General features: G+C 41.8%; 1 protein-coding gene across 1 annotated transcript in view; it reads left to right on the top strand.

The window, feature by feature from the left end:
* Positions 1–25,521, top strand: part of LOC139414886 (protein-tyrosine kinase 2-beta-like) — a 72,491-nt gene that overhangs the window by 34,974 nt on the left and 11,996 nt on the right. Inside the window, exons 5-21 of the mRNA XM_071162483.1 lie at positions 960–1,039; positions 1,335–1,397; positions 2,914–2,968; positions 3,223–3,363; positions 3,979–4,053; positions 7,774–7,875; positions 8,853–8,970; positions 9,133–9,172; positions 11,002–11,039; positions 11,231–11,272; positions 14,873–14,970; positions 15,127–15,208; positions 17,826–17,926; positions 18,489–18,604; positions 18,826–18,926; positions 20,852–20,941; positions 21,706–21,910. Of these exons, the coding sequence (XP_071018584.1) occupies positions 960–1,039; positions 1,335–1,397; positions 2,914–2,968; positions 3,223–3,363; positions 3,979–4,053; positions 7,774–7,875; positions 8,853–8,970; positions 9,133–9,172; positions 11,002–11,039; positions 11,231–11,272; positions 14,873–14,970; positions 15,127–15,208; positions 17,826–17,926; positions 18,489–18,604; positions 18,826–18,926; positions 20,852–20,941; positions 21,706–21,910 (1,547 nt within the window). The remainder of the gene's footprint in view (positions 1–959; positions 1,040–1,334; positions 1,398–2,913; positions 2,969–3,222; positions 3,364–3,978; positions 4,054–7,773; positions 7,876–8,852; positions 8,971–9,132; positions 9,173–11,001; positions 11,040–11,230; positions 11,273–14,872; positions 14,971–15,126; positions 15,209–17,825; positions 17,927–18,488; positions 18,605–18,825; positions 18,927–20,851; positions 20,942–21,705; positions 21,911–25,521) is intronic.

Here is a 25,521-nt window from a genome sequence, read left to right as displayed (position 1 = left end):
TTTCCAGAACTTCGTCGTCTGCGATAATTCACTGTTTTCTGTTGTCTGTTGTATTGAACTTGTGGTAATACTGTAGATGCATAGTTACACAACCTAGTCTCAGAGCACTTCTTATCATTGTGTAAGTAAATCCGATTCACTCTGTTTAATATTACATGCTACGTATGGTATGTTTTCATTTGTGGATGTCCGTCACCCATTTCATATGATATGTTACAACTTACACTTCATATTATATGTTAAAGAATTTGCAAAAATTGATATGTTATGAATTTTAGCTTGGTGGCTAATGTTAGCTAGCTGGCTAACATTAGCTAGGTTTAGCTAGGTTTAATCTAACTCCTAAGTTTAGGAGTTAGATTGAAAGGTTAAGGTTATAGTTAGGGGAAGGGTTAGCTGACATGCTAAGTGGTTGCAAAGTAGCTAGAAAGTAGTAAGTAGTTGAAAAATTGCTAATTATATAAAGTTGTCCCTGATGGGACCTTTTGGGTTGCTAGACGTTCACGTTATACGCCCACCCATCTAACCCAACCAACCACCCTACTTTGGTTTAAGCCTTAAGTAACCATCTGTCTTTATATATTAACAGCAAACATAACATACCATACTAATTTGAGTGTCCCGGATTTACATGTACTATATTACGTCTAGACTATGAGACCAGGCTGAGTGACTTCAACAGTTAATTACGTGTTCTCTCGATATTGCCTGTGTTAGGTGTATAGTGACTACATGTAGATAACAATGAACATGTTCTCTCGATATTGCCTGTGTTAGATGTATAGTGACTACATGTAGATAACAATGAACGTGTTCTCTCGATATTGCCTGTGTTAGGTGCGTGCTGATTACATGCAGTACCATGCCAGTAAGGTCAAAGATGAAATGCAGCGTAACTAACTCTAACCCGTTAACAACAGTACATGTGGTCTCTCTATGCCATCTTGGGTCTGTGTTAGGTGCGTAGTGACTACATGCAGTACCATGCCAGTAAGGTCAGTGATGGGATGGCCCTGCAGCTGGGCTGTCTGGAGATCAGGTGAGTTTCCTTATGTATCCTCTTGTTAACGTGTAGACGTCATCAACGTCATAGTGGGTTTGTCCGTAGTAGAGCCTCGTATGTCACGTTGTTCCAAATCAATTCAAATTCAAGTTTATTTGTCACATGACATAATATAATGGGTGTAAACGATACAGTGAAACGCTTATAAGCTTTTCCTCCACCATACAGAACATTTTAATAGGATCTTTAAAAATATATTAATAATTTAAAAGCCGGGAAACATCACTGAGTCGGTTAAAAATAAAACAGTGTTTTTCTGCTTGGTCCTCAGGAGGTTTTATAAAGACATGAACGCTAAAGGTTTGGAGAAGAAGTCCAACTTTGAGTTACTAGAGTAAGTACTTACATTTATATGTTTGTTGGTAGCAACCTTAATTTACCTACCTTTTCTATCACATTGGTTTGATTGGTTGATTTTTTACCTAACTTTTCTATCACATTGGTTTGATTGGTTGGTTTTTTACCTAACTTTTCTATCACGTTGGTTTGATTGGTTGATTTTTTACCTAACTTTTCTATCACGTTGGTTTGATTGGTTGATTTTTTACCTAACTTTTCTATCACATTGGTTTGATTGGTTGGTTTTTTACCTAACTTTTCTATCACGTTGGTTTGATTGGTTGGTTTTTTACCTAACTTTTCTATCACATTGGTTTGATTGGTTGTTTTTTACCTAACTTTTCTATCACGTTGGTTTGATTGGTTGGTTTTTTACCTAACTTTTCTATCACATTGGTTTGATTGGTTGATTTTTTACCTAACTTTTCTATCACATTGGTTTGATTGGTTGATATTTTACCTAACTTTTCTATCACATTGGTTTGATTGGTTGATTTTTTTACCTAACTTTTCTATCACGTTGGTTTGATTGGTTGATTTTTTACCTAACTTTTCTATCACGTTGGTTTGATTGGCTGATTTTTTACCTAACTTTTCTATCACATTGGTTTGATTGGTTGATTTTTTACCTAACTTTTCTATCACGTTGGTTTGATTGGTTGGTTTTTTACCTAACTTTTCTATCACGTTGGTTTGATTGGCTGGTTTTTTACCTAACTTTTCTATCACGTTGGTTTGATTGGTTGGTTTTTCTTACCTAACTTTTCTATCACGTTGGTTTGATTGGTTGGTTTTTTACCTAACTTTTCTATCACGTTGGTTTGATTGGTTGGTTTTTTACCTAACTTTTCTATCACGTTGGTTTGATTGGTTGGTTTTTTACCTAACTTTTCTATCACGTTGGTTTGATTGGTTGGTTTTTTACCTAACTTTTCTATCACATTGGTTTGATTGGTTGATTTTTTACCTAACTTTTCTATCACATTGGTTTGATTGGTTGGTTTTTTACCTAACTTTTCTATCACGTTGGTTTGATTGGTTGGTTTTTTACCTAACTTTTCTATCACATTGGTTTGATTGGTTGTTTTTTACCTAACTTTTCTATCACATTGGTTTGATTGGTTGATTTTTTACCTAACTTTTCTATCACATTGGTTTGATTGGTTGATATTTTACCTAACTTATCTATCACATTGGTTTGATTGGTTGATTTTTTTACCTAACTTTTCTATCACGTTGGTTTGATTGGTTGATTTTTTACCTAACTTTTCTATCACGTTGGTTTGATTGGTTGATTTTTTACCTAACTTTTCTATCACATTGGTTTGATTGGTTGATTTTTTACCTAACTTTTCTATCACGTTGGTTTGATTGGTTGGTTTTTTACCTAACTTTTCTATCACATTGGTTTGATTGGATGGTTTTTTACCTAACATTTATATCACGTTGGTTTGATTGGTTGGTTTATTCTAACTGGTCTCTCTGAATGTGATTTATTTTGACCAATGAAGGAAGGACGTGGGGCTGAACCTGTTCTTCCCACAGGAGCTCATTGACCGCATGAAGGTACATTTATGAATTTTGATTTCCACATGATCGTTCAACATATTATTGGAAGTTTCTACAACGTTTTTAATAATGAGCCTAGCTGTAACTATTATGTCAACAAAGAGAATTTCTGTTAATTTCTGTTAATTTCTGATAATTTCTGTTCATTTCTGATCATTTCTATGCTGGCAGTGTCGTTTACCGCGCTGTTTACTATTTGACATCAAATAGGGTTATGAAAATGTCGTCTAATGTGTGATGTTCTGTCCCAGTCTCGTCCTCTTCGGAAGCTGATCACCCAGACCTTCCAGCAGTACGCTACTCTGAAGGAGGAGGAGTGTATGGTTCGCTTCTTCAAAACGCTCACGGAATTCATCAACGTTGACGAGGAGGTCTACCCCTGCGAACTGGTGGTTCGTGTTGCTGTTGGCTTTACAAACAATACAATTAGGAAGGGCCGCACTCAGGTATTTGCAGTCGGTACACAGTAAATACCCGAGTGAGGTCCTGTCAGGACACAGTAAATACCTGAGTGAGGTCCTGTCAGGACACAGTAAATACCTGAGTGAGGTCCTGTCAGGACACAGTAAATATCTGAGTGAGGTCCTGTCAGTATGAGGTCCTGTCAGTACACAGTAAATACCTGAGTGAGGTCCTGTCAGTACGCAGTAAATACCTGAGTGAGGTCCTGTCAGTACACAGTAAATATCTGAGTGAGGTCCTGTCAGTATGAGGTCCTGTCAGGACACAGTAAATACCTGAGTGAGGTCCTGTCAGTACGCAGTAAATACCTGAGTGAGGTCCTGTCAGTACGCAGTAAATACCTGAGTGAGGTACTGTCAGTACGCAGTAAAAACCTATCATCTCATTTTCCTGATCACATTTCCACCACAAATGATGCAATAATCTACAATTAGACATGCTCTGGGTTTTCCTTTTCTCACGGCTCACTTCACAGAAAATATTGTATGAGTCTGAAGTTTGTCAAGACATGAAAGTTATGTTGCAACCCCACTGTTTGTCCACAGCAAGGTTGGAGTCTGTCAGTAGAGCTGGTGATTGGAGCCAGGGGCATTCGCCAACGCACCCATAAAGACTCAGCGGTAAGCATGCAGGGCATTCACCAACCCACCCATAAAGACTCAGCAGTAAGCATGCAGGGCATTCACCAACCCACCCATATAGACTCAGCGGTAAGCATGCAGGGCATTCACCAACCCACCCATATAGACTCAGCGGTAAGCATGCAGGGCATTCACCAACCCACCCATATAGACTCAGCGGTAAGCTTGCAGGGCATTCACCAACCCAGCCATATAGACTCAGCGATAAGCATTCACCAACCCATCCATAAAGACTCAGCAATAAGCATGCAGGGCATTCACCAACCCAGCCATATAGACTCAGCGGTAAGCATGCAGGGCATTCACCAACCCACCCATATAGACTCAGCGGTAAGCATGCAGGGCATTCACCAACCCACCCATATAGACTCAGCGGTAAGCATGCAGGGCATTCACCAACCCACCCATATAGACTCAGCGGTAAGCATGCAGGGCATTCGCCAACCCACCCATATAGACTCAGCGGTAAGCATGCAGGGCATTCACCAACCCACCCATATAGACTCAGCGGTAAGCATGCAGGGCATTCGCCAACGCACCCATAAAGACTCAGCGGTAAGCATGCAGGGCATTCACCAACCCACCCATAAAGACTCAGCAGTAAGCATGCAGGGCATTCACCAACCCACCCATATAGACTCAGCGGTAAGCATGCAGGGCATTCACCAACCCACCCATATAGACTCAGCGGTAAGCATGCAGGGCATTCACCAACCCACCCATATAGACTCAGCGGTAAGCATGCAGGGCATTCACCAACCCAGCCATATAGACTCAGCGGTAAGCATTCACCAACCCACCCATAAAGACTCAGCGATAAGCATGCAGGGCATTCACCAACCCACCCATATAGACTCAGCGGTAAGCATGCAGGGCATTCGCCAACGCACCCATAAAGACTCAGCGGTAAGCATGCAGGGCATTCACCAACCCACCCATAAAGACTCAGCGGTAAGCATGCAGGGCATTCACCAACCCACCCATATAGACTCAGCGGTAAGCATGCAGGGCATTCACCAACCCAGCCATATAGACTCAGCGGTAAGCATTCACCAACCCACCCATAAAGACTCAGCGATAAGCATGCAGGGCATTCACCAACCCAGCCATATAGACTCAGCGGTAAGCATGCAGGGCATTCACCAACCCACCCATATAGACTCAGCGGTAAGCATGCAGGGCATTCACCAACCCACCCATATAGACTCAGCAGTAAGCATTCACCAACCCACCCATATAGACTCAGCGGTAAGCATGCAGGGCATTCACCAACCCACCCATATAGACTCAGCGGTAAGCATGCAGGGCATTCACCAACCCACCCATATAGACTTAGCGGTAAGCATGCAGGGCATTCACCAACCCACCCATATAGACTCAGCGGTAAGCATGCAGGGCATTCACCAACCCACCCATATAGACTCAGCGGTAAGCATGCAGGGCATTCACCAACCCACCCATATAGACTCAGCGGTAAGCATGCAGGGCATTCACCAACCCACCCATATAGACTCAGCGGTAAGCATGCAGGGCATTCACCAACCCACCCATATAGACTTAGCGGTAAGCATGCAGGGCATTCACCAACCCACCCATATAGACTCAGCGGTAAGCATGCAGGGCATTCACCAACCCACCCATATAGACTCAGCGGTAAGCATGCAGGGCATTCACCAACCCACCCATATAGACTCAGCGGTAAGCATGCAGGGCATTCACCAACCCACCCATATAGACTCAGCGGTAAGCATGCAGGGCATTCACCAACCCACCCATATAGACTCAGCGGTAAGCATTCACCAACCCAGCCATATAGACTCAGCAGTTTGCAGGATGCTATATATCTTGCTATTTGTTCATTTTCATTGCATTGTCGTGAATGATTTCTGGCCGATATTCTCCTGTTCTTCATGCCCCATCCTCAGCCTGTGAGGGGTCCGGGGTGAAGTTTCCCCCGAGTGATAGATTAACCATTAGTATGGAAAATGCTAAACTGAACCAAGGTCAGCGTCTACTGAGCATTGTGGGGGAAATGCACTTGCTACAATTGTGATATGTCTCACCTAGCTGAAGAGGAATGCACTAATTGTAAGTCGCTCTGGATAAGAGCGTCTGCTAAATTACCTAAAATGTAAATGTGACTTCACCCTGCACTACACTCTTAGAAAAAAGGTGCTAACTAGAACCAAAACTGCTCTTCAGCTATCCCCATAGGAGAACCCTTTGAAGAACCCTTCTGTAGAACTCTTTTGATTCCAGGTAGAACCCTTTTGAGTTCCATGTAATACCCTTTCCACAGAGGGTTCTACATGGAACCCAAAAGAGTTCTACCTGGAACCAAAAAGGGTTCTCCTACGGGGACAGCCGAAGAACCCTTTAGGAAACCTTTTTTGTCTAAAAGTGTAGAGGTTGACACGGGAGTGAAAACCCATTCCTGTCCTGTCTTGTCCTGTCAAATCTTTTCCCGTACTGTCCTGTTTTGGCAACTGTTCTATAACGACTGAACTTTCCTGTTCTGTCCCTGTGAAATTACTCCCCGTCCCGTGCTAATTTTACACACAGAAATCACAAATGCAAAAAATAATCTCGCCATAGCAACTGCTCTGTTTGGCTACTGTTCGGCGCTCACCAGACAGTATCCTGCCCTGCACACAGCTGATAACAACCACATTATCAGAGTTTGGCAATGAAGGCAACCCTTCCACTTACCCAGAGTCGGTTGAACTCAATTCATCTCTTGAAGGATTCATTCATTCACTGACTGTACGTTGGCATCTGAGGTAAAGTAGTGATTGCGCTGTGGACATGGCTGTAACTGGAGCGAGGCGTGAGAGTGAGCTGATGGAAGAGGAGGGGTGAAATTACATGAACTAATTTATTAATATTAAGTAAACTATATTAGGCCTATTCACAGTTTTTAAATCAAATCTTCTACACATTACATATTCTCCCCCAAAAACACACAAAAAAACTCTGTTTATAACTAGTCCTGTACTGTCCATTCTGTCCTGTCCCAAACTTGATCCCTAGAACCAGAATCCCACAGGACCCCCAATAGTTGATTTATTTATTTCACCACCCTTCTTCTCCCCAATTTCGTAATTGTCTCATCACTGCAACTCCTCAATGGTCTCTGGAGGCAAAGGTTGAGTCGTGCGTCCTCCGAAACATGACCCGCCAAACCACTCTTCTTTAACATCCACCCGCTTAATAACCTGGAAGCCAGACGCACCGATGTGTCGGAGGAAACACTGTTCGACTGACTGACGAGGTCAGCCTCCAGGCTCTGCACCACAAGGCATCGCTAGAGCACAATGAGCCTAGTAGGTCCCACCGGCCAAACCTTCCCTTAACCCGGACGACGCTGGGCCAATTGTGCTCCGCCCTATGGGACTCCTGATCACAGCTGGTGATACAGCCCGGGATCGAACCAATGTCTGTAGGGCCACCTCTAGCACTGCAATGCAGTGCCTTAGTTTGCTGCGCCACTCTGGAGTCCTGTCCCCGGGAGTCCTGTCCCCGGGAGTCCTGTCCCCGGGAGTCCTGTCCCTGGTAGTCCTGTCGCCCGGAAATCCTGTCCCCGGTAGTCCTGTCGCCCGGGAGTCCTGTCCCCGGGAGTCCTGTTCCCGTGTCAACCTTTACCCTACACCTGTGGCTGATAAGTGTATCATTTAATTGTGTCTCTCTTATCCCCACCAGCCTGTGTGTCTAGCGGATTTCAAACAGATCAAGAGCATCAAGTGTTCATCTCAGAGTGACGGCAAAGCCCTCCTCAACCTGGACATAGACGGAGCCAGACAGGTACACATTAAAATAGATAAAGAAAACATGTGTTAGTACTGCTTAATCAGAACATGGACCGAGTCAGTCACGTAAAACAAGAAGGTGAGGCCTGGGCCAACATTCACAAAGAGACTCGGAGTAGGACTGCTGATATAGGAACAGTGTTGCCTTTTAGATGAATAAGGTTATATGGACAGTGGGAACCTGATCCTAGATCACAATGAAAAAGGTTGTATGGACAGTGGGAACCTGATCCTAGATCACAATGAAAAAGGTTGTATGGACAGGGGGGAACCTGATCCTAGATCAGCACAACTGAAAAGACAACTGAAAAGACATTATGAATACAGGCTCTGAATTCTGACTAGAGACATAATGAATACAGGCTCTGAATTCTGACTAGAGACATAATGAATACAGGCTCTGAATTCTGACTAGAGACATAATGAATACAGGCTCTGAATTCTAACTAGAGACATAATGAATACAGGCTCTGAATTCTAACTAGAGACAATGAATACAGGCTCTGAATTCTGACTAGAGACATAATGAATACAGGCTCTGAATTCTGACTAGAGACATAATGAATACAGGCTCTGAATTCTAACTAGAGACATAATGAATACAGGCTCTGAATTCTAACTAGAGACATAATGAATACAGGCTCTGAATTCTAACTAGAGACATAATGAATACAGGCTCTGAATTCTAACTAGAGACATAATGAATACAGGCTCTGAATTCTAACTAGAGACATAATGAATACAGGCTCTGAATTCTAACTAGAGAGCTGTGTCCGTAAGTCTTTGTTTTTACAAAACATTTTGATTGATGTGATCGTTGAGTTAAAAGCCTGCATCTTAAATAAATATTTTGCCCTGAAAGCCTATCAGTCTATCACCCCTATGACATTATAATATTTGTATAGTGTTTGTAATGTGATTGTAATTGCAGTTATTGTCATTAACGTGAATGGTTTGTATCTTCTTCGTCAGCCTCTGTCTATCAACGTGACTAAGTTTGCGATGGCAGAAAACATGGTGGACCTTATTGACGGTTACTGTCGCTCTGAGCACGCCACTGACGAGTCGTTCATCGCTAGACCAAACAAAGGTAAGGGGGATCAGGAAGTCCCGGCCCTGTGAATTTTATGGTAGGAGAAACACTGGGGGGGGGGGGGGATACACTGAAAGAGTGCATCACAATGGTCTAATTCGATTTTCTCATCCCTCGTAAGTCTATTGAACCAATGTGACTTCTTATGTGACCCCACAGATGCCAATTTACGAAGTTCCCTGCCAGACCTTCCCACGAAGTGAGTGGATTCACTTTCTCTTGAACAAGGCTTAATATTTTGGGCTTTTGTGTCGTTTCCATAATAAGTCATTTTGCTGAAACAAAACTGGAATATTTAGTACTTCTTTATTTAACTAGGCAAGTCAGTTAAGAACAAATTCTTATTTTCAATGACGGCCTAGGAATAGTGGGGCAGAACGACAGATTTGTACCTTGTCAGCTCGGGGGTTTGAACTTGCAACGGTTACTAGTCCAACGCTCTAACCACTAGGCTACCCTGCCGCCCCAGAATACCTGTTGAAACATGGGATGTACTGGACATGATGCTGTCAGATAGATGTAGCGTAGAAACAGGCAGTGTTACTAGACATGATGCTGTCAGATAGATGTATCACAGAGACAGGCAGTGTTACTGGACATGATGCTGTCAGATAGATGTATCACAGAGACAGGCAGTGTTACTGAACATGATGCTGTCAGATAGATGTATCGTAGAGACAGGCAGTGTTACTAGACATGATGCTGTCAGATAGATGTATCGTAGAGACAGGCAGTGTTACTGGACATGATGCTGTCAGATAGATGTATCGTAGAGACAGGCAGTGTTACTGGACATGATGCTGTCAGATAGATGTATCACAGAGACAGGCAGTGTTACTGGACATGATGCTGTCAGATAGATGTATCACAGAGACAGGCAGTGTTACTGGACATGATGCTGTCAGATAGATGTATCACAGAGACAGGCAGTGTTACTGAACATGATGCTGTCAGATAGATGTATCACAGAGACAGGCAGTGTTACTAGACATGATGCTGTCAGATAGATGTATCACAGAGACAGGCAGTGTTACTAGACATGATGCTGTCAGATAGATGTATCACAGAGACAGGCAGTGTTACTAGACATGATGCTGTCAGATAGATGTATCACAGAGACAGGCAGTGTTACTGAACATGATGCTGTCAGATAGATGTATCACAGAGACAGGCAGTGTTACTAGACATGATGCTGTCAGATAGATGTATCACAGAGACAGGCAGTGTTACTAGACATGATGCAGTCCGTTAGATGTATCATAGAGACAGGCAGTGTTACTAGACATGATGCTGTCAGATAGATGTATCACAGAGACAGGCAGTGTTACTAGACATGATGCTGTCCGTTAGATGTATCACAGAGACAGGCAGTGTTACTAGACATGATGCTGTCAGATAGATGTATCACAGAGACAGGCAGTGTTACTTGACATGATGCTGTCAGATAGATGTATCATAGAGACAGGCAGTGTTACTGGACATGATGCTGTCAGATGGATGTATCACAGAGACAGGCAGTGTTACTAGACATGATGCTGTCAGAGACAGGCAGTGTTACTGGACATGATGCTGTCAGAGACAGGCAGTGTTACTAGACATGATGCTGTCAGATAGATGTATCACAGAGACAGGCAGTGTTACTAGACATGATGCTGTCAGATAGATGTATCACAGAGACAGGCAGTGTTACTAGACATGATGCTGTCAGATAGATGTATCACAGAGACAGGCAGTGTTACTGGACATGATGCTGTCAGATAGATGTATCACAGAGACAGGCAGTGTTACTGGACATGATGCTGTCAGATAGATGTATCACAGAGACAGGCAGTGTTACTAGACATGATGCTGTCAGATAGATGTATCACAGAGACAGGCAGTGTTACTTGACATGATGCTGTCAGATGTATCAAAGAGACAGGCAGTGTTACTGTAACAGTGTGCCTGGTGTATTGAGGAGCTACCTCAAACCCAGGATTGATGATCCTCTCCTCTCCTCCTCTGGCTGTCTCTCCTCCCACTCTGTAGTCAAACGGAGAACACGGACTCCTTCAGATATAGCATGGGTGAGTTTTCATCTACCACGACTGACTTCATCTTTGTTTTACTAATATTATGAATAATTTGTGCATTACAGTGACTGTTTTGAATTGTTTGAAAACTAGTACTGTAGGAGCAGGGCTACACTGTATGTTTTCAAGTTGACCCATCTGTTTTTAACACAAACTGACATCATCAAATATTGTCCATCATTCAGGATCTGACATCTACGCTGAGATTGACGAACGACCAAAGTCTGGTAAGTAGAGACGCACTCTTTATCAGGATGGAAGACACTTATAGCATAGTATCTAAGGAGCCTGATGTAGACTTTTACTGTCTATACTCTATGTTCTATACTCTATGTTCTATACTTTATGTTCTATGTTCTATACTCTGTTCTATACTCTATGTTCTATACTTTATGTTCTATGTTCTATACTCTGTTCTATACTTTATGTTCTATACTCTATGTTCTATACTTTTTGTTCTATACTCTGTTCTATACTTTTTGTTCTATACTCTATGTTCTATACTCTATGTTCTATACTCTATGTTCTATACTCTATGTTCTATACTTTATGTTCTATGTTCTATACTATGTTCTATGTTCTATACTCTGTTCTATACTTTATGTTCTATACTTTGTTTTAAACTCTGTGTTCCATACTCTTTGTTTTAAACTCTATGTTCTATACTCTATGTTCTATACTCTATGTTCTATACTCCATGTTCTATACTCCATGTTCTATACTCCATGTTCTATACTCTGTTCTATACTCTGTTCTATACTTTATGTTATAAACTCTATGTTCTATACTTTATGTTCTATACTCTGTGTTCTATACTCTATGATCTAAACTCTATGTTCTATACTCTTTGTTTTAAACTCTATGTTCTATACTTTATGTTCTATACTCTATGTTCTATACTTTGTTTTAAACTCTATGTTCTATACTTTATGTTCTATACTTTATGTTCTATACTCTATGTTCTATACTCTTTGTTTTAAACTCTATGTTCTCTACTCTATGTTCTATACTCTATGTTATATACTTTGTTTTAAACTCTATGTGCTATACTTTATGTTCTATACTCTATGTTCTATACTCTTTGTTTTAAACTCTATGTTCTATACTCTATGTTCTATACTCTATGTTCTATACTTTGTTTTAAACTCTATGTTCTATGCTCTATGTTCTCTACTCTGTTCTATACTCTATGGTCTATACTCTGTTCTATACTCTATGTTCTATACTCTATGTTCTATACTCCATGTTCTATACTCCATGTTCTATACTCTGTTCTATACTTTATGTTATAAACTCTATGTTCTATACTTTATGTTCTATACTCTATGTTCTATACTTTGTTTTAAACTCTATGTTCTATACTTTATGTTCTATAATCTATGTTCTATACTTTGTTTTAAACTCTATGTTCTATACTCTATGTTCTATACTCTATGTTCTATACTTTGTTTTAAACTCTATGTTCTATACTTTATGTTCTATACTCTATGCTCTATACTCTATGTTCTATACTCTATGTTCTAAACTCTATGTTCTATACACAACGTTCTATACTTTGTTTTAAACCACTCTATGTTCTATACTTTATGTTCTATACTCTATGTTCTATACTCTACGTTCTATACTCTTTGTTTTAAACTCTATGTTCTATACTCTATGTTCTATACTTTGTTTTAAACTCTATGTTCTATACTCTATGTTCTATACTCTATGTTCTATACTCTATATTCTACAGTTGAAGTTGGAAGTTTACATACACTTAGGCTGGAGTCATGAAAACTCGTTTTTCAACCACTCCACACATTTCTTGTTAACAAACTATAGTTTTGGCAAGTTGGTTAGGACATCTACTTTGTGGATGACACAAGTCATTTTTCCAACAATTGTTTACAGACAGATTATTTCACTTATAATTCATTGTAACACAATTCCAGTGGGTCAGAAATTTACATACGCTAAGTTGACTGTGCCTTTAAACAGCTTGGAAAATTCCAGACAATGATGTCATGGCTTTAGAAGCTTCTGATAGGCTAATTGACATCATTTGAGTCAATTGGAGGTGTACCTGTGGATGTATTTCAAGGCCTACCTTCAAACTCAGTGCCCCTTTGGTTAGCATCATGGGGAAATCAAAAGAAATCAGCCAAGACCTCGGAAAATAAATTGTAGACCTCCACAAGTCTGGTTCATCTTTGGGAGCAATTTCCAAACGCCTGAAGGTACCACGTTCATCTGTACAAACAATAGTATGCAAGTATAAACACCATGGGACCACACAGCCGTCATCCCGCTCAGGAAGGAGATGCATTCTGTATCCTAGAGATGAACGTACTTTGCTGCAAACGTGCAAATCAATCCCAGAACAACAGCAAAGGACCTTGTGAAGATGCTGGAGGAAACAGGTACGAAAGTATCTATATCCACAGTAAAACGAGTCCTACATCGACATAACCCGAAAGGTCGCTCAGCAAGGAAGAAGCCACTGCTTCAAAACCGCCATAAAAAAGCCAGACTACGGTTTGCAACTAAACATGGGGACAAAGATCGTACTTTTTGGAGAAATGTTCTTTGGTCTGATGAAACACAAATAGAAATGTTTGGCCATAACGACCATCGTTATGTTTGGAGGAAAAAGGGGGAGGCGAAGTCGAAGAACACCATCCCAACCATGAAGCACGAGGGTGGCAGCATCATGTTCTGGGGGTGCTTTGCTGCAGGAAGGACTGGTGCACTTCACAAAATAGATGGCATCACGAGGACGGAAAATTATGTGGACTTATTGAAGCAACATCTCAAGACATTAGCCAAGAAGTTAAAGCTTGGTTGCAAACGGGTCTTCCAAATGGACAATGACCCCAAGCACACTTCCAAAGTTGAGGCAAAATGGCTTAAGGGCAACAAAGTCAAGGTATTGGAGTGGCCATCACAAAGCCCTGACCTCAATCCTATAGAAAATTTGTGGGCAGAACTGAAAAAGCATGTGTGAGCAAGGAGGCCTACAAACCTGACTTAGTTACACCAGCTCTGTCAGGGGGAATGGGCCAAAATTCACCCAACGTATTGTGGGTAGCTTGTGGAATGCTACCTGAAACGTTTGACCCAAGTTAAACAATTTAAAGGCAATGCTACCAAATACTAATTGAGTGTATGTAAACTTCTGACCCACTGGGAATGTGATGAAATAAATAAAAGCTGAAATAAATAATTCTCTCTACTATTATTCTGACATTTCGCATTCTTAAAATCAAGTGGTCATTCTAACTGACCTAAGACGGGGAATTTGTACTAGGATTAAATGTCAGGAAATGTGGAAAAACTGTGTTTAATTGTATTTGGCTAAGGTTTATGTGAACTTCCAACTTAACTGTATGTGCTCTATGTTCTATACTCTATGTTCTATGTGCTATACTCTACGTTCCCTACATTATGTTCTATATTCTCTATGCTATGCTCTGTGTTCTGTTTTCTGTGTTCTGTATTCTGTTCTATACTCTATTCTATATTCTATATTCTGCAACTCTAGGTTTTTTACTCTATGTTCTCTATACTATATGTTCTATACCCTGTTCTATATTTTCTGATCTATTTTCTATACTCTAGGTTCTATATTCTAGGTTCTATATTTTATGTTCTGTTATCTATGTTCTGTATTCTATCCTCTTTACTCTAGGTTCTATGTTATATGTTCTATAACTCTAGGTTCTATACTCTAGGTTCTATGCTCTGTATTCTATGTTCTGTACTCTATGTTCTATGTTCTGTATTACATTTTCTATAGTCTAATTCCATGGCAGCTACTCATTGTGTTATTGTATACTTGGTTCCAGTGGTGAAGTATGGAATTGACAGACATGACATTGTTCTGGGACGGATCCTTGGCGAGGGGTTTTTCGGGGAGGTCTATGAAGGAATGTACAAAAAATCGGCAAGTATATCTCCCGACATCCTACTCGCACAGTCAGTTATAATACCTCAAATGTTCCTAACTAGACAAAATATTTATCTCACTAATGTGTGTGTGTGTGTGTGTGTGTGTGTGTGTGTGTGTGTGTGTGTGTGTGTGTGACTGTTTCTGAACCAGAATGGGGAGAGGCTAAGCGTGGCGGTGAAGACCTGTAAAGACTGTTCACCTGACGTCATGGAGAAGTTCATGAGTGAAGCAGGTACACATCAAATACTGATCACACTTCTTCGTCACTTCTCCAACTCACTGGTCTTGTAGTTAGAATGGTTGCACTGAGATTGGAAGGCTGAGAGTTCAAACCTCAGTTTGATTGGAAGGTTGAGATTTCAAACCTCAGATTGATTGGAAGGTTGAGAGTTCAAACCTCTGATTGGAAGGTTGAGAGTTCAAACCTCAGTTTGATTGGAAGGTTGAGAGTTCAAACCTCAGTTTGATTGGAAGGTTGAGAGTTCAAATCTCAGATTGATTGGAAGGTTGAGAGTTCAAACCTCAGTTTGATTGGAAGGTTGAGAGTTCAAACCTCAGATTGATTGGAAGGTTGAGAGTTCAAACCTCTGATTGGAAGGTTGAGAGTTCAAACCTCTGATTGGAAGGTTGAGAGTTCAAACCTCAGTTTGATTGGAAGGTTGAGAGTTCAAACCTCAGATTGATTGGAAGGTTGAGAGTTCAAACCTCAGTTTGATTGGAAGGTTGAGAGTTCAAACCTCAGTTTGATTGGAAGGTTGAGAGTTCAAACCTCAGTTTGATTGGAAGGTTGAGAGTTTAAACCTCAGTTTGATTGGAAGGTTGAGAGTTCAAACCTCAGTTTGATTGGAAGGTTGAGAGTTCAAACCTCAGTTTGATTGGAAGGTTGAGAGTTCAAACCTCAGTTTGATTGGAAGGTTGAGAGTTCAAACCTCAGTTTGATTGGAAGGTTGAGAGTTCAAACCTCAGTTTGATTGGAAGGTTGAGAGTTCAAACCTCAGATTGATTGGAAGGTTGAGAGTCAAACACTCTTAGAAAAAACGGATTCCAAAAGGGTTCTTTGACCATCCCCCATAGGAGAACCCTTTTTGGTTCCAGGTAGAACTATTTTGGGTTCCAGGTAGAAGAACTCTTTTGGGTTCCATGTCGAACTCTCTGGGGACAGGGGTTCTACATGGAACCCAATATGGTTCTACCTGGAACCGAAAGGGTTCTTCAAAGGGTTCTCTGATGGGGACAGCCAAAGAACCCTTTTAGGTTCTAGATAGCAACCTTTTTTTCTAAGAGTGTACCAAATACAAAAAATGGGACCCGATTTAGTCTCCGTTTGGCACTCAGCATTGAGATAGACTGGGGGTAAGGCCCTGCATCCTGTCCAGAGGGTGTACTGGTACATCAAGCTGTCTCACTACAGAAACAGGAGATGGACTAGTGTCCTGTCCAGGGGGTGTCCTGTACATCAAGCTGTCTCACTAAAGAAACAGGAGATAGACTAGTGTCCTGGTACATCAAGCTGTCTCACTACAGAAACAGGAGATAGACTAGTGTCCTGTCCAGGGGGTGTCCTGTACATCAAGCTGTCTCACTACAGAAACAGGAGATAGACTAGTGTCCTGGTACATCAAGCTGTCTCACTACAGAAACAGGAGATAAACTAGTGTCCTGTCCAGGGGGTGTCCTGTACATCAAGCTGCCTCATGCTACAGTAACAGGAGATAGACTAGTGTCCTGTCCAGGGGGTGTCCTGTACATCAAGCTGCCTCACTACAGAAACAGGAGATAGACTAGTGTCTGTTTCTGCATATGGCCTCATAAAGAGTTGGTTGAGAGCAGTCAGCTTCGTTCTGATGAGAACTTTCTTGGTAGATAGTATGGTCTGCAGCTTATCATAAGGTACTCTATCTCAGGTGAGCAACACCTTGAGACTTCTATTAATATTAGACAGCTGTTATTGACAAATAGGCACACACCCCCACCCCTCATCTTACCAGAGGTAGTGTCTCTGTTCTGCCGGTGCATGGAAAATCCTGCTAGCTCTTTATTGTCTGTATCGTCGTTCAGACACGTCTCGGTGAAACATAAGATGTTACAGTGTTTAATGTGCCGTTGGTAGGATAATCTTATTCGTAAGGTCATCAATATTATTTTCCAATGATTGCACGTTGCTAGAAAAACGGATAGCAGTGGGAGTTTCCCTTACTCGCCTCCGGATTCTCAGAAGGATGCCCGATCTGCGGCCCCTTTTACGGCGTCTTTTCTTCATGCAAAAGATTTGATATCCTTTTCGTCCGACTCGTTAAAGGAAAACGTTTCTTCCAGTCCGAGGTGAGGAATCGCTTTTCTGACGTTACGAAGTTATTTTCGGGTCATAAGAGACGACGGAGCAGCAACATTATGTACACAATAAGTAAAAAAAAATAAGTTTCACAAAACGCAATAAAAAAATATAAAAAAATTGCACAATTGGTTGGGAGAATGTAACACCTCAGCCATGTTCTTCGGCGCCATCTTTACCAACTGGTGAGGCGTTTCCCCTTCAAAACAGGCTGAAATGCCGGTCTTCTCAAACTGCTCTTACACTATAAGGATGCTATCATCATTTTCACAATTTCACAATATTATTCCAACCATCTAGTGTCAATATATATACTGTATATATATATATATATAGTCTGTCTCCTATATATATATATATATATATATATATATATATATATTTATCACTGGTACCAGTCAAATCAATTTTTTTATGGGATTGGGACTTTAATAAGTAAGTATGCCTCACTGTCGTAAGTAGCTTTTATATGAAAATTGAAGGAAAAGTTGAATTGTTAAACTTGTCCATTCTCCAGTGATCATGAAGAACCTGAACCACCCCCACATCGTCAGTCTGATCGGTGTCATAGAGGCGAACCCTGTCTGGATCGTGATGGAGCTCTACCAGTATGGAGAGGTGAGAGACCCGACAGTCAGGTTACACGAGGATGATGTCATACAGGGAGAGTTTACTATAAACTTTACTTATTGGTTCATTCAGTTGTAATAATAGTATGGTGTAATTTTGAAATTCGGTTGTGCATGGGCAGTTTTCCTCTTATGTCATTCACTGACAGACCTTTAAAGAGCTGTTTATAACCTGTTTATAACCTGTTTATAACCTGTCAGAAATGTCCAGTTGTTAAACTAGCAGGCTAACCAGCTACCTACATGTTGTAGTTATCATGGCCAAATTCAGTGAATAGGAGACTTCGACCCCCCCACCCCCCATTGCAACATGTAGAATTGCAGGAAATTAGCTTTAAACTGCAACATTTTCTCTCCTCCAACAAGAGGGGTTTGAACAGTTTTGGGGTCGCAAGGTAATTTGTTACTACGCCGATAAATGACAGTATCCATGCCGACCTTTGCCACGAGGACATTTGTGTGACCGGTCCTTCTCAAATAGGAGGTGGGTTCCTCCTCTCTAGGCTACTTGCCGTCTGCCATCCCATAATTCTGTTCTTTTTGTTTTTCAGCTTAAGAACTACCTGACAGAGAACAAGAACAAACTCACCAACATAACGCTAGTTCTCTTCAGCCTGCAGATCTGCAAAGCTCTAGTCTACCTAGAGGGAATCAACATGGTGCACAGGTAGGTCCACCTAGACTAGAGGGAATCAACATGGTGCACAGGTAGGACAGCCATCTTGACACCCAGCAGAGACATAGCAGGAACAACAAAAACCCTGTGTTGTTATTGGACCAGTTTAACTAACCCGTTTACTGTGTCCCAACAGAGACATAGCAGGAACAACAAAAACCCTGTGTTGTTATTGGACCAGTTTAACTAACCCGTTTACTGTGTCCCAACAGAGACATAGCGGTGAGGAACGTCCTGGTGGCCACAGCAGACTGTGTTAAGCTGGGAGACTTTGGCCTGTCGAGATACATTGAGGATGAAGAGTATTACAAAGGTATGGAGTGGTCGGTGATCGGCGTGCTCCATAGAGATACACAACTGTTCTGTGAAGCTGTCCCATCATGGGCTCATGGGTAGCGCCGCCTCCATTTCGAAGTAGTCCATTTCTTCTTCTACTACTTCGATGAGTTGGATGGAATCAAATGATCCTTCCTTAACCACACACAGGCCATCCCACCAAGTTGACTATTTCAAAATGGTGGAAGCACTCAATGGAAATGTCCATGCAAAAAAACGGTTTCATCCAGCTCTAATCAAAGCAAACCAAATCAAATTCTATTGGTCATATGCACGTGTTTAGCAGATGTTAATTGCGTGTGTAGCAAAATGCTTGTGTTTCTAGCTCCAACAGTGACGGCCTAGGAACGGTGGGTTAACTACCTTGTTCAGGGGCAGAACGACAGATTTTTACCTTGTCAGCTCAGGGATTCAATTTCCCAACAATACACACAAATCTAAAGTAACAGAATGTAATTAAGAATATATAAATAAATGGATGAGCAATATCAGAGCTGCAGTTAACATCCAGACTCTCCTGTGTTTTTGTGTGCATTTATTTATTATTTTAATTAACTGGGCAAGTCAGTTAAGAACAAATTCTTAATTTCAATGACGGTCTAGGAACAGTGGGTTATAACTGCCTTGTTCAGGGGCAGAACAACAGATTTTTACCTTGTCAGCTCGGGGATTCAAGCTTGCAACCTTTCGGTTACTTGTCCAACGCTCTAACCACTAGGCTACCTGCCGCCTCCACGCTCTAACCACTAGGCTACCTGCCGCCTCTACGCTCTAACCACTAGGCTACCTGCCGCCTCTACGCTCTAACCACTAGGCTACCCTGCCGCCTCTACACTCTAACCACTAGGCTACCTGCCACCTCTACACTCTAACCACTAGTCTACCTGCCGCCTCTACACTCTAACCACTAGGCTACCTGCCTCCTCTACGCTCTAACCACTAGACTACCTGCCACCTCTACACTCTAACCACTAGGCTACCTGCCGCCTCTACGCTCTAACCACTAGTCTACCTGCCGCCTCTACACTCTAACCACTAGGCTACCTGCCTCCTCTACGCTCTAACCACTAGACTACCTGCCACCTCTACACTCTAACCACTAGGCTACCTGCCACCTCTACACTCTAACCACTAGTCTACCTGCCTGCCCCTACACTCTAACCACTAGGCTACCTGCCTCCTCTACGCTCTAACCACTAGACTACCTGCCACCTCTACACTCTAACCACTAGGCTACCTGCCGCCTCTACGCTCTAACCACTAGGCTACCCTGCCGCCTCTACGCTCTAACCACTAGGCTACCTGCCACCTCTACACTCTAACCACTAGTCTACCTGCCTCCTCTACACTCTAACCACTAGGCTACCTGCCTCCTCTACACTCTAACCACTATGCTACCTGCCGCCTCTACGCTCTAACCACTAGGCTACCCTGCCGCCTCTACGCTCTAACCACTAGGCTACCTGCCACCTCTACACTCTAACCACTAGGCTACCTGCCACCTCTACACTCTAACCACTACACTACCTGCCACCTCTACAGTCTAACCACTAGGCTACCTGCCGCCTCTACACTCTAACCACTAGGCTACCTGCCACCTCTACACTCTAACCACTAGGCTACCTGCCTCCTCTACACTCTAACCACTAGACTACCTGCCGCCCCTACACTCTAACCACTAGACTACCTGCCGCCCCTACACTCTAACCACTAGGCTACCTGCCACCCCTCACGCTCTAACCACTAGGCTACCTGCCGCCCTTCAGGCTCTGTAGATCAGAGTGGTTGGGGAAAAAGCAGAAGACGCGTTTCCATCGTACACGAAGTAATAACATCTTAAATAGAGTTTCATTTCTAAATATATACAAACATTACTGTCATCTTTCTGAATCGTTTCCACAGCCTCTGTGACTCGATTACCTATCAAATGGATGGCTCCAGAATCCATCAACTTCAGGCGATTCACCACGGCTAGCGATGTTTGGATGTTCGGTAAGTCTGTCTTCATTTTTTTGGGGGGGGGGGGGGGGGGGGGGGGGTGGTCATTTCTGTGTGCCTGCATATCTCTCTCTCTCTCTCTCTCTCTCTTTCTCTCTCTTCTCTCTCTCTCTTGCTCTCTCTCTCTTTTGTATCTCGCTCTCTCTGTCTCAATTCAATTCAAGGGGCTTTATTGGCATGGAAAACATGTGTTAACATTGCCAAAGCATATTGAGGTAAATAATATACAAAAGTGAAATAAACAGTCAAAATTAACAGTAAACATTACACATACAGAAGTTTCAAAACAATAAAGACATTAAAAATGTCATATTATATATATATATGTATACAATGTTGTAACAATGTACAAATGGTTCAAGTACAAAAGGGAAAATAAATAAACATAAATATGGGTTGTATTTACAATGGTGTTTGTTCTTCACTGGTTGCCCTTTTCTTGTGGCAACAGGTCACAAATCTTGCTGCTGTGATGGCACACTGTGGAATTTCACCCAGTAGATATGGGAGTTTATCAAAATTTGGTTTGTTTTCGAATTATTTGCGGGTCTGTGTAATCTGAGGGAAATATGTCTCTCTAATATGGTCATTTATTGGGCAGGAGGTTAGGAAGTGCAGCTCAGTGTCCACCTCATTTTGTGGGCAGTGAGCACATAGCCTGTCTTCTCTTGAGAGCCAGGTCTGCCTACGGCGGCCTTTCTCAATAGCAAGGCTATTTGACTCTCTCTCCTCTCTGTCTCTCTCTCCACCGCCCCTAGCGGTGTGTATTTGGGAGATCCTGAGCCAGGGGCAGCAGCCTTTCTTCTGGTTGGAGAACCGTGACGTCATTAACCAGCTGGAGCAGGGCATCCGACTACCCAAACCTGACAACTGCCCTCCTGCCCTCTACTCCCTCATGACCCGCTGCTGGTCCTACGACCCCCGCGACAGACCCTCCTTCACTGAGCTGGTTGTCAAGATAAGGTACTGTAATCTACCTACAAATGTCCCGTAAAGTATTTGGAATAGTCTTGAGTTTTTTGTTATTCTTACTTCACCCGAGAAAGCCGTCAAGAATAGATCCTACCCTGGCTTGGATACTTGAATGGACAATACTCACATGACCTTTCATAGATCTGAGAGCCACAAAGAGAGGACTTGAAAAGGGTAGGGTTAAGAGCCCTGCATTGACATTCATTTTAAGTCTGATTCCTACCTATGGCCGTGACGTTCAGACCGTACACTACCCAGGCCCAATTGCTTCTACCCGAAACCAGAAGTAACTTCCTCCGTTAGTAAATCCAATTAGCTGCTCCTCTCGGTCTGTCACACGCTCCCTGTGCTCTGCTCGCTCTGCATGCGCTCTGCTCATGGTGGCACTGAGCCTGAGTATCCATGGCAACGGCTCCGCTCCGGCTGCTCAACAAAGAGACATGAGAGAGCTGTTAGTTGTTAGCTACTTTTCATGACTCTAAACTCCAACAAAACTCAAGGAACATTATTAATTTCTCTGAAATAATCTCTCCTGTTTTATGTTTGACGAGGTTGAAGCACTTCTGATACCATGATATAATCTTAGTCAGATATCACTGATATCACTTCTGATACCATGTTATAATCTTAGTCAGATATCACTTCTGAGACCATGTTATAATCTTAGTCAGATATCACTGATACCATGTTAAAATCTTAGTCAAATATCACTGATATCACTTCTGATACCATGTTATAATCTTAGTCAGATATCACTGATACCATGTTATAATCTTAGTCAGATATCACTGATATCACTTCTGATACCATGTTATAATCTTAGTCAGATATCACTTCTGATACCATGTTATAATCTTAGTCATATATCACTGATATCACTTCTGATACCATGTTATAATCTTAGTCAGATATCACTGATATCACTTCTGATACCATGTTATAATCTTAGTCAGATATCACTTCTGATACCATGTTATAATCTTAGTCATATATCACTGATATCACTTCTGATACCATGTTATAATCTTAGTCAGATATCACTTCTGATACCATGTTATAATCTTAGTCAGATATCACTTCTGATACCATGTTATAATCTTAGTCATATATCACTGATATCACTTCTGATACCATGTTATAATCTTAGTCAGATATCACTTCTGATACCATGTTATAATCTTAGTCAGACATCACTTCTGATACCATGTTATAATCTTAGTCAGATATCACTTCTGATACCATGTTATAATCTTAGTCAGATATCACTTCTGATACCATGTTATAATCTTAGTCAGATATCACTTCTGATACCATGTTATAATCTTAGTCAGATATCACTTCTGATACCATGTTATAATCTTAGTCAGATATCACTTCTGATACCATGTTATCATCTTAGTCAGATATCACTTCTGATACCATGTTAACATCTTAGTAAAATATCACTGATATCACTTCTGATAACTTGTTATAATCTTAGTCAGATATCACTGTACGGCACAGCAGCGGGACTGTGAGATTCTTACTGTAGCCTAAATACTGCACAACTAATTCCTTAGATAAGTGAGAGCAGGCCATATCCAGACTAATTCCTTAGATAAGTGAGAGCAGGCCATATCCAGACTAATTCCTTAGTTAAGGGAGAGCAGGCCATGTCCAGACTAATGCCTTAGATAAGGGAGAGCAGGCCATGTCCAGACTAATTCCTTAGTTAAGGGAGAGCAGGCCATGTCCAGACTAATGCCTTAGATAAGGGAGAGCAGGCCATGTCCAGACTAATTCCTTAGTTAAGGGAGAGCAGGCCATGTCCAGACGAATGCCTTAGATAAGGGAGAGCAGGCCATGTCCAGACTAATTACTTAGTTAATTGAGAGCAGGCCATGTCCAGACTAATTCCTTAGTTAATTGAGAGCAGGCCATGTCCAGACTAATTCCTTAGTTAATTGAGAGCAGGCCATGTCCAGACTAATTCCTTAGATAAGTGAGAGCAGGCCATGTCCAGACTAATTCCTTAGTTAATTGAGAGCAGGCCATGTCCAGACTAATTCCTTAGATAAGTGAGAGCAGGCCATGTCCAGACTAATTCCTTAGATAAGTGAGAGCAGGCCATATCCAGACTAATTCCTTAGATAAGTGAGAGCAGGCCATGTCCAGACTAATTCCTTAGATAAGTGAGAGCAGGCCATGTCCAGACTAATTCCTTAGATAAGTGAGAGCAGGCCAGACTTTCTCGGTGACCTCAAGAACTCATTAACTCTGTCTTTCATGTTTTTTCCGGTGGCATCATTCACGGACAGAATCTACTGAGACACATTATTCATGAAGAACACTCAAGACGTTTACTTGTAAGCCAAATTTCCCTCAGGATCCATCTCAGTTGATATTCTGTGTCCACTCATGGTATCTCTTTTCGGTTGCACGTTCCTGGAATAGCAGAACAGCAGAACAGTCCAACCGCCCTTGCTGTGCTTAGTGAGCAGCTTGTCAAGATCTGGTGTAAGAAGAGGAATCGAAATGTCCATTACCATGCTAATGTGACCGATGCCTAGGAATGATAGTCCCGGTTGTTGCGTATAGCGTTCAGCCAATCAGGTTGCAGCAGGGTGCAACATCAGGAAGTAGTGTTAGCCACTCTAGCATGGTGGTGGAAAGTATGCATATTGCCTCAGTTTCTTTCCACCGTCTGGCAATTAAATTGAGTTAAGGAGGAAATCAACATCTTTGCAGCCTGAATGGGGAATGTTTTAGGTACAAACCGCTCCACAGGGGGATACCAGTGTATAGCCGGCTGCATACAATGCATTTGGATAGTAAGATGAAACGATTAATACCAAATGAATACCAACATCCTGCCGTCCTTCTGGTTAAAATAGACTCAAGAGCAAACTATTTTCCTACGCAATTTCATTAACGTGTAATCAACTTTCTCCGTGGTTCTTAGATTGATCAAGTTAAGTCTTCAACAACTTTACATTGATCATATTACGTTGTCAACAACTTTACATTGATCATATTACATCTACAATAATTTGTATTTATTTTACTTTTTTTAACCAGGAAAAGCCCATTGAGACCCAGAGTCTCTTTTTCAAGGGAGACCTGGCCAAGAAGGCAGCAACAATCAATACATTACAGAATTAAAACATACAACAATACAACAGACTAGATCCAGATACAGACTAAAAAAAGCATTTACACTCCTCTGTAACAGAGCCTCCCATCTATATTTTAAATCCATTCAGTAGCACCAACATATCTAGATGAAGCAGGGATTGTAGACTATTCCATTCAGTCACTAACATATCTAGATGAAGCATGGATTGTAGACTATTCCATTCAGCAGCACTAACATATCTAGATGAAGCAGGGACTGTAGATTATTCCATTCAGCAGCACTAACACATCTAGATGAAGCATGGATTGTAGACTATTCCATTCAGAGGCACTAACACATCTAGATGAAGCATGGATTGTAGACTATTCCATTCAGAGTCACTAACACATCTAGATGAAGCATGGATTGTAGACTATTCCATTCAGAGGCACTAACACATCTAATGAAGCATGGATTGTAGACTATTCCATTCAGAGGCACTAACACA

The sequence above is a fragment of the Oncorhynchus clarkii genome, chromosome 8 (assembly GCF_045791955.1).
Source record: "Oncorhynchus clarkii lewisi isolate Uvic-CL-2024 chromosome 8, UVic_Ocla_1.0, whole genome shotgun sequence".
In the NCBI taxonomy this organism is placed as follows: domain Eukaryota; kingdom Metazoa; phylum Chordata; class Actinopteri; order Salmoniformes; family Salmonidae; genus Oncorhynchus; species Oncorhynchus clarkii.
This window is presented reverse-complemented; position numbering and strand designations above follow the sequence as displayed.